This window comes from Rhinoraja longicauda, chromosome 3 (assembly GCF_053455715.1).
Source record: "Rhinoraja longicauda isolate Sanriku21f chromosome 3, sRhiLon1.1, whole genome shotgun sequence".
Classification (NCBI taxonomy): Eukaryota; Metazoa; Chordata; class Chondrichthyes; order Rajiformes; family Arhynchobatidae; genus Rhinoraja; species Rhinoraja longicauda.
In genome coordinates, this window is record NC_135955.1 from 35120021 (window position 1) to 35134113 (window position 14093).

General features: G+C 42.7%; 1 protein-coding gene across 29 annotated transcripts in view; it reads left to right on the forward strand.

Annotated features, from left to right (window-relative positions):
• LOC144591791 (receptor-type tyrosine-protein phosphatase delta-like) overlaps positions 1-14093 on the forward strand; it is a 1768335-nt gene that overhangs the window by 1657462 nt on the left and 96780 nt on the right. For all 29 annotated transcript variants that reach the window (XM_078395814.1, XM_078395847.1, XM_078395838.1 and 26 more), the window contains one exon: positions 9450-9540. In XM_078395814.1, the coding sequence (XP_078251940.1) occupies positions 9450-9540 (91 nt within the window). The remainder of the gene's footprint in view (positions 1-9449; positions 9541-14093) is intronic.

The window sequence follows — 14093 nt, forward strand, 5'->3', positions numbered from 1 at the left end:
CTAGATCAGCAGATTGAGGAAGTAACTGGGAGAGGAGTGACTTTCATATTTTAGAATGTTATATCGGTTGCAAATGGTCAGATTGTAGGTCTAAACCCAAATTAAGTAAACTATGGCATACAAGGCATGAGTTGGCAGAGGGTTGATCAGGGCACCATATTAAACGTATTGGGTTATTGGGCCAAACATGGACAAATAAGACAAGCTTAGATGGACCATCTTGGTCATCATGGACGAGATGGGCCACAGGGCCTGTTTCTATGCTGTATGGCTCTATGATTTTATGACCCTATGGCTCTAAGTACACACGCAATGTGTAACAGTTAAATAATTACCACATTGTTTATAAGAATTATCACGAGTATCGATTTAGTTCAATTAACGGTCATCATTTCTGTTGATGTAATCAGCTTGATCAGATCATCCTGTTTTCAATTGAACTGACTTATAACTAGAAATATTTGAATATTTTTAATATTATCAAAACTTTCTCTATTTTTATACCTTAAAGTGATAAAACATGAGATTTATCTTTATTGGAAAAACCTCCAGATGACATGCATTTGCAGGCTATAAAATTCACGTCCTGTGGTCACATTTATTTTACATAACATTAATTTTCATATTCTAAAATTAAAGATGTGGTAACATGGCAACTAGGAAATAGTGGGAGGATTGAGCACGGTTAGCACGGATTTATGAATGGGGGAAATCACACATTTTCATTGTTGTAACTAACCAAATAGAAGAGGGGAAATCAGTTGACCGGATATACTTAGAGTACAACGACATTCTTAGATATACTTAGACATTCACAATGACTGGCAATTTAAACAAAATCAGTACTCGTGAAATTGGGGTAATATCAAGATGTAGATTGAGAACAGGTTACAGACAAAAAACAGTGTCGGAATACCTTTTGGAGTTATGAGGCTATGAGAGGGATTCATTCACTTGGCTCCAGTTGTTCACAGTCACTATCGGTGAGTTGGATTAAGAGACCATGAGGGATGCATCCAAATTTTTTGTTGATGCAAAGTTGGGTGACTGTGCGGAAGGTGCAGTGAATTTGGACAGGATCATTTAACGGACAACACGAGGTGAATGGAATATCATGTGGTAAAAAGTGAGGTCAGCCACTTTATTCAGAGAAAAAGATGAGCAGAGTACCTTTTCATTGATGAGTGCTTGAAAGGTGTTGGTCTTCAGTGAAACCTGAACATCCAGTGCATGAAATGCTAAAAGATAACATGCAGAAATAGTAAGCATTTATGAAGGCAAATTGTATGCTGCCCTTTGGGTTTTGGTTTATTATTGTCATGTGTACCGAAGTAAAAAGCTTTGCTTTGCTATCCAAACTTATCAGATATACCATACATAAAGATGATCAAGTCATTCGCAAGTACAATAGATAGAGCAAAGGAGAAGATACAGAGTGTGGAATATAGTCTCCACAGTCTAATGTCCTCCATGCGATAGAGGAGAGTAACCTAGCTTATGGAAGGACCATTCAGAAGCCTGATAACAGCATGATGAAGAAGCTTGCAAGAGTCCTTGATTGCAAGAGTAGAGGCACCCTACAGAAGTAAAGTGGGGCATTCGTGATATTACACAAGCAATATTAAGTTCATTCTAGTATCCATGCCCAAGAAAGTGTACACTTGCAATAGAGGAAATGCAACCCATGATCCTCAAGGATGAGGATGGGGAATGGGATTGTCATACCTGGTGAGCTCAGGTAAAGTAGGCATAAACTCTTTTTCATTTAGAAGAATGAAATGTGATCTCATTGAAGTATGGAAAATTCTTTGAGAGATGTTGGAATAGACACAAAGAAGGTGCATTTCCCCTGGCTATGGTGTTTTGAACCATAGGTCACAGTCTCCACAATGGATTGACTACTCAAGACGGAGATGAGAAAAGACGTCTTCACTTCAGGGAGCAGTGAATCTTTGGAATTCTCTCCCCATTTGTGTTGAGTAGTCCTAATTGCCCAGTATATTCAAGACAGAGATAGATACGTTTTGGTTAGGGAGAAGTTCAGAGGTTAAGGAGTTAGCACAGAAAAATGGCACCAAGAAAGTGGAGGAGGTGAATGGTGTGAATGGCTTGCACTTCCTAGTTCTTATGTTCTTAAAGAAATCACTTTCAACAACACTTTCTAAACTTACATTCATCCTTTGTATGAAGAAGGGTCTCAACCGGAAACGTCACCCATTTCTTCTCTCCAGAGATGCTGCCTGACCCACTGAGTTACTCCAGCATTTTGTGTCTACCTTCATACTTTGCAAAATCACACCAACCATACAATGCAGTCTGCCTTCGTGCTTGTTTGATTGGCTGAGTACTGCTTTTGGTAATCTAAATTCCAACCTAAACCCTTCAAAAATAAACTTTTTTTTAACTTCCAAAACATGGTCAAATAGTTTAATTAGCAGTCTGACCATGGTGAACATTTCTGTTGATGTGATGAGTCTGATCAGATCAGCTGTTTTCAGTCGACCCGACCATAACTTGAAATATTTGAATATTTTTAACATTATCAAAGCCTTCTCCAATTTTATATATTGAAGTAAAAACTACATGACTTATCTTTGTTAAAAGATCTGCATATGACGTGTAATTTTAGGCCAATAAATCCACTTCCTGTGGGCATAAATTTTATGTGTAAAGTTGATTGCAAAATTTGCTCTGGAAATTGGTCTTGGGATATTTTTAGTGTGTCAAGTCTATTTGTTTTCACATGACAGCTTTTGGTGGTGTAGCCAATTATTTGCCATTTACTTGAGAAATGCCTTCGTATCAATTTTCACTTTTCAAAATGGAACTGTCTACTATTTTTAGCACATTAACCAGTGATGTAAACGGCCTGCTGCTGCTGCTGCTGCTCTTCTGAGTTTACTGTATAGCTTAGTTCACAGATACAGTGTGGAAACAGGCCCTTCGGCTCACTGTCCACACCAACCATTGATTACCAATACACTAGTTCTATGTTATCCCACTTTTGCATCCTACACACTAGGGGCAATTTACAGAAACCAATTAACCTACAAACATGCATGTGTTTTGGAAAGTGGGAGGAGATCAGAGCATCTGGAGAAAACCCAAGCAGTCACAGGGGGAGCTTTGCACAGCAGCACCTGTAGTCAGGATCAAACCCGGGTCTCTAGCGCTGTGAGGGGGCAGCTCTTCTGCTGCGCCCCTGTGCTGTCCCTGATCACGTCTTTGGGGCCCACAGCCACCAAGGTCAGTCCCCATGCCTGAGGTTGGACCCTACTTCCGTGCCTCTGGAAGTTTGGCCAACTCTTTTAACCCATTTCCCTTAAGTTTGAAATACTGCCTCAAGTTCTTTGCTGAAGCTCAATACCAACACCTGGGGCCACTGCCATCCCTCCTTCCCTCACCCTGTCTCACTTGAGCCATTGTCTCCTGCCCTTCCTTTCTAAAGTTGCTTAATTTTGGCTGTGATCATGCTCATGATTTATAACTATTAATCAACGACTTCCACTACTTCAGCCCCAAATTGTGTATACCACACGTCTTTGTAATGCTGTTAATTTAAAGAATTGTAGAATAATGGACAGTGTTTTCAGGAATAGTGGTCGGAGGTGTTTATTGAAGCCGTCCGGAAGGGTTCAGTCTGGACTTTCAGTAGGAGAGGAATGTGATCAAGTAGAAAGTGGGAGAAGGAATACAGCATGAAATGAAAGGGAGAAAAGGAAGAAGCAAAAGTGGAAAGGGGAGGAAATGAGGGTGAGAGTCAAACAAGGCCATTGTACAAAAAAAGCTCGGCAGGTTTAGATTTTAGATTTGGATTTAGAGATACAGCACGGAAACAGGCCCTTCGGCCCACCGAGTCCGCGCCACCCAGCGATCCCCGCACATTAACACTATCCTACACACACTAGGGACAATTTAAAAAAAACATTTTACCCAGTCAATTAACCTACATACCTGTACGTCTTTGGAGTGTGGGAGGAAACCGAAGATCTCAGAGAAAACCCACGCAGGTCACGGGGAGAACGTACAAACTCCGTAAAGACAGCACCCGTAGTCAGGATCGAACTTGAGTCTCAGGCGCTGCATTCGCTGTATGGCAGCAACTCTACCGCTGCGCCACCGTGCCGGTGCAGGTTAATAATGTTAAAAAGATAACACCCAAGACATTGTCCCTTAATGTGCAAAACATTCACAACAAGACAGATGAATTAACAATGCAAATAGACATGAATGATTATGAAATTGTTGCTTTGATAGGGACAGGAGGTTTGAGAAGTTATGCTTGAACTTTATGAAACAGTGGTCAGATGCCAGCTGGAGCACTGCATGCAGTTCAGGACACTCCAATATAGACTGTAAAGATGTCTGGAGGGAGTGTAAATTCAGCAAAATGTTGCCTAAGGTATCAGAGGTAGATAAAACTAGAGGATATGGATTTAGGGTAAAGGGTAAGAGATTTAGAGGGTATCTGAGGAGAAACATTTTCATCTAGAGAATGATGACTACTGAGAATGCACTGCTAGAGTGCACGTTGGAAGCAGAGTCACTGACAGCATTTAAGAAGTGTCTAAATGAGCTCTTGGAGGCAGAGAAGGTTGTAGTCCAGGCAGAGAAGACTACAGGCCAAGTGCTGAGCGATGGGATTAATAAAGATGGGTGTCCATGGTGGATGGATGCCTGTAGGCCAAATGGCCTGTTTCCGTGTTGTATGACCCCATGGACTGCAGGGTGACCAAGGGGGAGAATCGGACATCCTGAGGAATGCAGTGTTCAAGGAGGAAAGGGAATGGGGAGACATTGCAAGCAAAGTAGGAAATAATGCGATGGTGTGAATGGACATTGATATGGAAAATCACAAGGTGAATTCGGTGGGAATGGAGCTAAAAAATACTGTGGGGCAGATAACATTGATGGTGTTAAAGATAGGCCGAGAACACCAGTGATGTTGGAGATAGAATTTTAAAAAGAAATTAGAGTCACATGCAAAATGAGTACAATTGTAATTCATGAGTGACTCTAATCTACATATAGATTGGTCACACTAAATTGGCAATAATACAGTGGAGGAGGAATTTCTGCAGTGCGAACGTGATGCCTTTATCAGGCCAATGTGTTGAATAACAGGCTGGAGAGGGGGGTATTGCTGTGATAAAAGGAATCATGACCAATCTTGTACGTGATCCTTTCAGAAAGAATGACCATTACCTGGTATTGTTCATTAAGATGGAAAGTGACACAGCAGAATCCGAAACCAAGGTCCTGAACCTGAACAAAGGAAAGTGCATGAGTGTGAGATGTGAATTAGCTCTGATGGATCGGGAACTTTACTGATGGTGATTGATGGTGGATAGGCAGTGGATATCATTTTAACTGTTTGCGCATAAAGTATGACAATTATTAATTCCTGTCTTGCACAAAAATAAATCAGAAAAAAGGGCTCAACTGTAGCTTACAAAGCAAATTGGAGATAGTATAGGATTCAAAGAGGAGGCATACAAGACCCAAAAAAGCAACAGATCTCTGGATTGGGAGTGGTTTAAATATCAGCAAAGGAGGACAAAATGATTGAGAAAGTGCGGGGTGTGGGGTGTCGAAATGGAGTATGAGAGTAGCTGTTTAGAGAGGAACTACAGATGCTGGTTTAAACCAAAGATATATACAAAAGGCTGGAGTAGCTCAGCGTGTCAGGCAGCATCTCTGGAGAAAAGGAATTGGTGATGTTTTGGGGCGAGACCCTTCTAAGCTTGCGAAGAACATAAAAACACTGATTGTGAATGCTTCTGTAAATATGTGTAAGGATAGAGGTTAGGGAAAACAAAGGAAGGTTACCTGTAATCAGGTATAAGAGGAATTATAGCAAAAAAAACAAAGTGCTGGAGGAACTCAGCAGGTCAGGCAGCATCTCTGTGTAGGGAAATGGACAGTCAAAATTCCGACTTGATACCCTTCATTTAGACTAAAAGAGTGAAGGGGAGATAACCAGCATAGAGAGGTCACTGTGAGTGGGGCAAGAGCTGGCACATGATAGGTAGACCAGAGTGAGGGGGGGGGGGGGGGGGGGGGTTAGTGGATAGTAATGTGGGGGATAGAGTGGAGGAGACATTAACAAAGGCTGGGTAGTGGTTGGTGGACATAACGAGGGACTGCAATTGATGGAGAGGAAGATGGAGTATGGGACCAAATAAGGGAGGTGGGGAGGGCAGGTAGGAACAATGAAGGGAGAGGACAATGATGGGATGAATGTGTGGATAACGGTCAGATGGAGTGAATGGGCAAGAAGCCGGGTGAGAGGGAGCAAGATGTTATGGGAAGGAATGGTTCGTGTGGGAGGATCTGGGAGGTAACCTGAAATTGGGAAAAGGGGTTACATTGGTGGTTATCTTCCAAATTTCAGACTTGGGAGCAATTCCTGCAGATTAGAGGGTGGGAAATGTCATCATCCCATGATTCACTAAAACTGGAAGAGAAGAAATAGTACCAAAGATCTGTCAGTTTATTGCCAGTGGTGCGGAAAGTGCTAGAACCGACCCCCTGGAATAGGATAGAAGCCTTAATAGGATTGAACCAAGATATATCTCATAGCATCATAGAGTCATATACTCCTTAGAGACGGGCCCTTTAGCCCAACTTTCCCATGCCGACCAAAGTGCTTTATCTATACTGGGCCCACCTGAACACTTTTTTGTTTTAATTTCTATATTTCTTAATTTCTAAAAAATCAACGGTTATAGGGAGAACATAGAAACAGTGCCCTGTCGTGGATAGTTATGTACCGACTGGGGAAATGTACTGCTTCTCTTTAATTTAGTTTCGTTTAGAGCTACAGCACAGAAACAGGCCCTTCGGCCCACCGAATCTGCACTGACCAGTGATTCCTGTACACGAACACTATCCTACACACACTTGGGAGAATTGACTATTTTACCAAGCAAATCAACCTACAAACCTGTATGTCTTTTTCGTGTGGGAGGAAACCGGAGCACCCGGAGAAAACCCATGCGATCACGGGGAGAACATACTAACTCAGGATCGAACCCGGGTGTCTAACGCTGTAAGGCAGCAACTCTACTGCTGCGCCATCGTGCCGCACCCTCTCGGCCCATGCAGTTTTGAATGTGTATAAGCATTGCAATTCATGCTGTCGGGCTGTGGACTAGGAAGGTGGAATATGTGGACCTGTTCCTCGACTGCATTTGGCCTCACTCTGCAGTGGAGGAAGCCAGAGAATTCAGACTGTGAATGGGGAATGGGATTGGAATGGCCAGCAATGGAGCTCCAAGTGGCCGTGGTGGAGAGAGTGCAGGTGCTCAGTAAAGCAGAGAAATGATAGGCTGGAAGAAATAAATGGAACAGTTAGAATGGAACAGTTCTGTGGAGATGCAAGAGATTGCAGATGTTAGAATCTGGATGAAAAAAAAATCTAAGTGCTGGAGGAACTCTGTGGGTCAGGCAGCAACTGTGGAGGGAAATAGACTGACGGCATTTCAGGTCAGGACCCTTGGTTCATATGGACTTGGACCCGGGCAGCTGTTACCAATGATGCTGGGTATTGGCCTCTTGTGGACGGTCAGCCAATGATAATAATCAGAGCAGCATCCTTTTAGGGAGACACAATGCATTATAGAAGAGTATAGCACAGGAACAGGCCCTTCGGCCCATAATGTCTGTGCTGAAAATGATGCCAAGGTAATCTAATCTCATCTAGCTGAACATGATCCATATCTCTCCATTCCCTGCATATCCATGTGCATATCTAAAAGCCTCTTAACGTCACTATCGTCTTTACCTCCACCACCACCCCTGGCAGTGCGTTCCAGGCATTCACCGGTCTCTGTGTTTTAATTTTTAAAAACTTACCCCACACATCTCCGTTAAACTTTGCCCTTCTCACCTTAAAGCTATGCCCTCTGGTCTTTGAGATGTTTCCACAGGGACATCGTGATTGCTGGGTGAGTCATGCCATTCTCCGACTAAATCAGAGCAGTTGCACGATACAACCGGCAGAAGTGGTTTTGACAGCAAAAAGCAAAAAAAATTTCAATAGAAGATTTAAAAAGCTAAGAAAAAACCTGTAGGAGCAATTTACTGACTCCAGGACTGAGACTTTTACTGATTCATCGTTCCTTTTCTGGGCCACCAAGATTGAATACTGCAATTAGCAATGCCCTTGTGACAATCCCAAATGGCTGCAGTGAGATAATTTGTGGAAATGGCATAGATCCAGCTCTTGGATGAGCACGCTTCCTTTCAATGTGGAGGAAGGACTGTGAAGTAGTTTGCGTTTGTTTCAGTATGCATCTCTCTTTTTACGAGGTAATAATCGCCCATGAATGTTTTAGCTCACGATATGGAAGTTCACTCTGCTTTCCTCATTCATGGAAACACTAGACATGCATACTGGTTGTAAAGGAATCAATAACTCACAAAAGTACAGTGCATCGCAGCCTAATTTAACATTATAAGATAACAAACATATGTAGGTTTAAAAAAATGCTCCTTACAAATAAAGGCAATAGTGAGAACTGAAAGGTGTGTGGGAAGACCAGAGTGTTAACATGTGACCTCATTTGTGACACACATATTGACAAATAATGCTTATAGTTTCAGTGACATGGAGTTGTGCTGTTGTTTTATCTCACAAACATGTAACCTAACCTCAAGATACAAGTGTTTTTTGCGAAAAGTAAGAATTATTTACCCTGAATCCTACCAATAAGGGATATTAAGTCCAAGGTCATTCTCTTGAAACAGAGATTGTTCCCTGGTTCTCTGCCCCCCCCCCCCCCCTCCCACAATCTGTCTGAAGAAGAGCCCTGACCTGCAGCGTCACCTATCCATTTTGTCCAGAGATGCTGCCTGACCCACTCCAGCACTTTGTCTCTGGCAAAGATTGTTCGCTTGACTGACAAATGTTTACAGAAATGCAGCAACTTGGCATGAGATGCTTAATTTTAGATTAATGTGATTTGCAGTTTGGGGACTTCAATGACTGTCAAGTTATTTGACTGATGCTGTGGCTGGACTTGTTTTTGCTGCTTTGTGTGAAGCTCCTTAACAGGGAATTCCCTTCAGATGGACAGGCAATTCCTCTAGTGGTTTCAGGAAGTTTTTCTCACAAGGAGAAGTGACGAGTGGTTGCTGATGAGAACAAAATCAGGCTCTGAGGGAATCGAGGGGATGATAATGTCTACTGTATGCTACTGTCTCAGAAACATTTAGCCCCATGGTTGATGGCCTCAAATGGTAACGTTGAATGAAATGGCAATGCCCAATGTAGAAGAAAGATGTATGTCGAGCATGTACAGACTCCGTACGGAACAGCTCCCGTAGTCAGGATCAAACCTAGGTCTCTGCTGCTGTCAGGAAACAACTCTACCACTGCATCTATTTAATTGACTGAAACACATATCTCAACATGATAATCAATTGCCTTCTTTCTTTCTCAACAGAGGCTATTATATTATCGTTGTGCCTTTGAAGAAATCCCATGGAAAGTTTATCAAACCCTGGGAAAGTCCCGATGAAATGGATTTGGAGGAGGTACGTATGTAGCTACTGCACTGTTAAATGGCTCCAAACAGGAAAGGAACGGGAAGGGAAGTAATCAGTTGATTGTGTGTTTATATGAGGCAAAATATGCTCATATGTTCTGTGCATAATGTGTTATTTCCTGAATTGGATACTAGGCATTAGGCAAGCACTTCCTTGTAAACCATTGTCCAGTTATGCTTAGGTAGGCACAAAATGCTGGAGTAACTCAGGCAGCATCTCAGGAGAGAAGGAATGGGTGACGTTTCGGGTCGAGACCCTTCTTCAGACTGATGTCAGGGGAGGGGGCGGGACAAAGATAGGATGTAGTCGGAGACAGGAAGACTCGTAGGAGAACTGGGAAGGGGGAGGGGATAGAGAGGTGAAGCAGGGACTACCTGAAGTGGGAGGTCAATGTTCATACCACTGGGGTGTAAACTGCCCAAGCGAAATATGAGGTGCTGTTCCTCCAATTTGCGTTGGGCCTCACTCTGACAATGGAGGAGGCCCACGACAGAAAGGTCAGATTGGGAATGGGAGGGGGAGTTGAAGTGCTGAGCCACCGGGAGATCAGGTTGGTTGAGATGGACTGAGCGGAGGTGTTCAACTAAACGATCGCCGAGCCTGCGTTTGGTCTCGCCGATGTAGAGAAGTTGACATCTGGAACAGCGGATACAATAGATCAGGTTGGAGGAGGTGCAGATGAACCTCTGCCTCACCTGAAAAGACTGTTTGGGTCCTTGGATGGAGTCAAGGGGGTGGGGGGGTAAAGGGACAGGTGTTGCATCTCCTGCGTTGCAGGGGAAAGTACCTGGGGAGAGGGTGGTTTGGGTGGGAAGAGAAGAGTGGACCAGGGAGTTACGGAGAGAACGGTCTCTGCGGAAAGCAGAAAGGGGTGGAGATGAGAAGATGTGGCCAGTGGTGGGATCCCGTTGGAGGTGGCGTAAATGTTGGAGGATAATTTGTTGTATGCGACGGCTGATGGGGTGGAAGGTGAGGACAAGAGGGACTCTATCCTTGTTACGAATAGGGGGAGGGGCAGCAAGAGCGGAGCTGTGGGATATTGAGGAGACCCTAGTGAGACCCTCATCTATAATGGAAGAGGGGAACCCCCGTTTCCTAAAGAATGAGTCCAGTTATGCTTATTTAGTTGTGTGCAACAATACTATGAATCAACAGAATATTACATGAATCCCATATAATCACAATATCCATTGCAACATAATAAACTTGAGAAGGTTGGACAGAAAATCTTTTAGACCCTGAATCAGCAGCAGACGGCTCATAATTTGATCCACAAATGTCTGGCTTAATTTTTCCCTTCTGAGCAATGCAAGTTAAAGCTTTGTCCTTGTTTTGTGGAACAGAACTCCTAAATATCAACCATTAACATTACATTCTTCATTTTGCACCTTTAACCTGTTTACGATACGATGCGATACGGTTAGAACTTTATTTATCCCAGGAGGGAAATTGATCTGCCAACAGTCATAAAAACACAAAATACACAAAACACAAAATATATGAAACATGAAATTAAAATGACGAGTGGAAAGGCTTGGGGGATGTGCAAAGATCCCTCATTCCACAGGTAACATTTACCATGTTACCAGAAGACCCAACCAAGGTATTTAACCATCGTATATGTTCTTACATATATCTTCTTATAAAGATAACAGAATATAGTTGGTAGGCAATAAAAACAAAGAAATCACAATTTTTGAATTCAGCAATCAGTCTTTCTATCTGTTGGATAATTGTAGTCAGTCACTCCAACAGAAACAATAGCTTAGCCACATGATTCCCAGAGTGAGAGTTAGCTATTTGCTCTTTAAAAACGTTCAATCAAATCATCAGAAAATGTATCCATCCTGACAAGTCGCAGCCTGAAACATTTACTTGCATCAGGTGATGACATTTCTGGGAAAAACTCGAGTTTCAAAAAAATTGTGGACATCACATATAACATAACATATAACATATAACAACTACAGCATGGAAACAGGCCTGTCCGGCCCTACCAGTCCACGCCGACCATTCTCCCTGACCTAGTCTCATCTACCTGCACTCAGACCATAACCCTCCAATCCCCTCCTATCCATATACCTATCCAATTTACTCTTAAATAATAAAATTGAGCCAGCCTCCACCACTTCCTCCGGAAGCCCATTCCATACAGCCACAACCCTCTGAGTAAAGAAGTTCCCCCTCATGTTACCCCTAAACCTTTGTCCCTCAATTCTGAAGCTATGTCCCCTTGTTGGAATCTTCCCCACTCTCAAAGGGAAAAGCCTACCCACGTCAACTCTGTCCGTCCCTCTCAAAATTTTAAAAACCTCTATCAAGTCCCCCCTCAACCTTCTACGCTCCAAAGAATAAAGACCCAACCTGTTCAACCTCTCTCTGTAGCCTAAGTGCTGAAACCCAGGCAACATTCTAGTAAATCTCCTCTGTACCCTCTCCATTTTGTCGACATCCTTCCTATAATTTGGCGACCAGAACTGCACACCATACTCCAGATTCGGCCTCACCAATGCCCTGTACAATCTCAACATTACATCCCAACTTCTATACTCGATGCTCTGATTTATAAAGGCAAGCATACCAAACGCCTTCTTCACCACCCTATCCACATGAGATTCCACCTTCAGGGAACAATGCACAGTTATTCCCAGATCCCTCTGTTCCACTGCATTCCTCAATTCCCTACCATTTACCCTGTACGTCCTATTTTGATTTGTCCTACCAAAATGCAGCACCTCACACTTATCAGCATTAAACTCCATCTGCCATCTTTCAGCCCACCCTTCCAAAAGGCCCAAGTCTCTCTGTAGACTTTGAAAATCTACCTCACTATCAACTACTCCACCTATCTTAGTATCATCTGCATATTTACTAATCCAATTTGCCACAGCATCATCCAGATCATTAATGTAAATGACAAACAACAGTGGACCCAACACAGATCCTTGGGGCACTCCACTAGACACTGGCCTCCAACCTGACATACAATTGTCAACCGTTACCCTCTGGTATCTCCCATTCAGCCATTGTTGAATCCATCTTGCAACCTCACTATTAATACCCAACGATTTAACCTTCTTAATCAACCTTCCATGTGGAACCTTGTCAAATGCCTTACTGAAGTCCATATAGACAACATCCACCATTTTCACAAAGTCCACCATTTTCTTCCAGTGGCGACATGTATATGACCTTGAACGATGGACAGTGCAAACATTCACAGAGCTAATGCTCACAGCACATGGTGGGGGTGCTTCTTAAAATAGCTTAGTGCACAGCTTGACGGATGGTTCGTGATTTGCTGTGACTGGAGATTAGAGTCATCCCTTGGCTCTCAAATGGCAATGGCCTGCACCCTGGTCATGAACACTGATCAAGGGTTACATTGGGCCTCAACAGCAGAATCTCACGTAAGGCTGCCATGCACTCTCCTTTTACAGTCCTTTCTACAGTATTGCACTGAGTACTATGTTTACATATCTGTTGTGCTGCTGCAAGTAAGAATTTAATTGTTCTGTTTCGGTACATGTGCCAATAAAACATTCTCGACTCTCTTGAACTTGCATACAAGCCACCCTTACCCTGTTTTGTAGCACTTGCAAGTAACACTGCAACAATGTAATGACTGGTGCATGCTTCCTGATTTGCATGATTCTCACGCTGATGGTAACAATTTCAAATCAATGAGTTGTCACTAGCTTGAATGGAACATTTAAGATTCGCTATTTGATTGGGCCAGTTTAATTAGTTTAGTTTATACATCCTTCAACCATAAATTTATCCAATCCCTTTGAAAGAATTAATCAAAATATAAACCGCCTGCTTTTGTTAGAAGACTACTCTACATATTCATTACTGAAGGGACAAGTAATTCTTTTGATCTCTCATCACACTGTGGATTGTTAACCATAAACATCTGTCCTTTTTCTGTCCCTACTCTCAGCAGACCATTTAAAAGATCATCAATCTCACTCAGCATCTCACAGATATAGATCGTGGGTCATCTCAATTTTCTTTTCAGTAAAGCGTAAATAAGTTTCATTCTGTAAGCCTCACGTTATAACTTGCACCCTTCCCCAGCAGACCAGCATAAGCCGCAATAAAGTACGTGCATTGTGCACAGATCAATGACTTGTGCAAGGGTAGACTGACTTGTATTGTTTTATTATCAGATGTTCTTTAGCTGCTGTGTAATATTTGCTTTCTTTGTACTGATTCAATGTTCAGTAATGATAAATAACCTGCTTTAAACAGTTCCCTCCTCTTCCTCCATCTTCTCCATCCAGTTATTTTTTCATGCTGGTGTGTTCCCTGCTCATTCTGCAGTAAAGCCCATCTGTTTAATAGATACAGATCCTTTTGAATGCTCTGTTCGGCTCACGTATATTTGCCTTGCTGGCACACAGCTGGGTAACATCACCATCAAATTGCAGCACTCTTCTCCACGTTTTATTTTAATTTGGTGGAACAGCAGGGTCACTCAAAGCAGATTCGGGTTAAACCCTGCTATTCACTCTGACCCAGGTGGAGATATTTCGTTG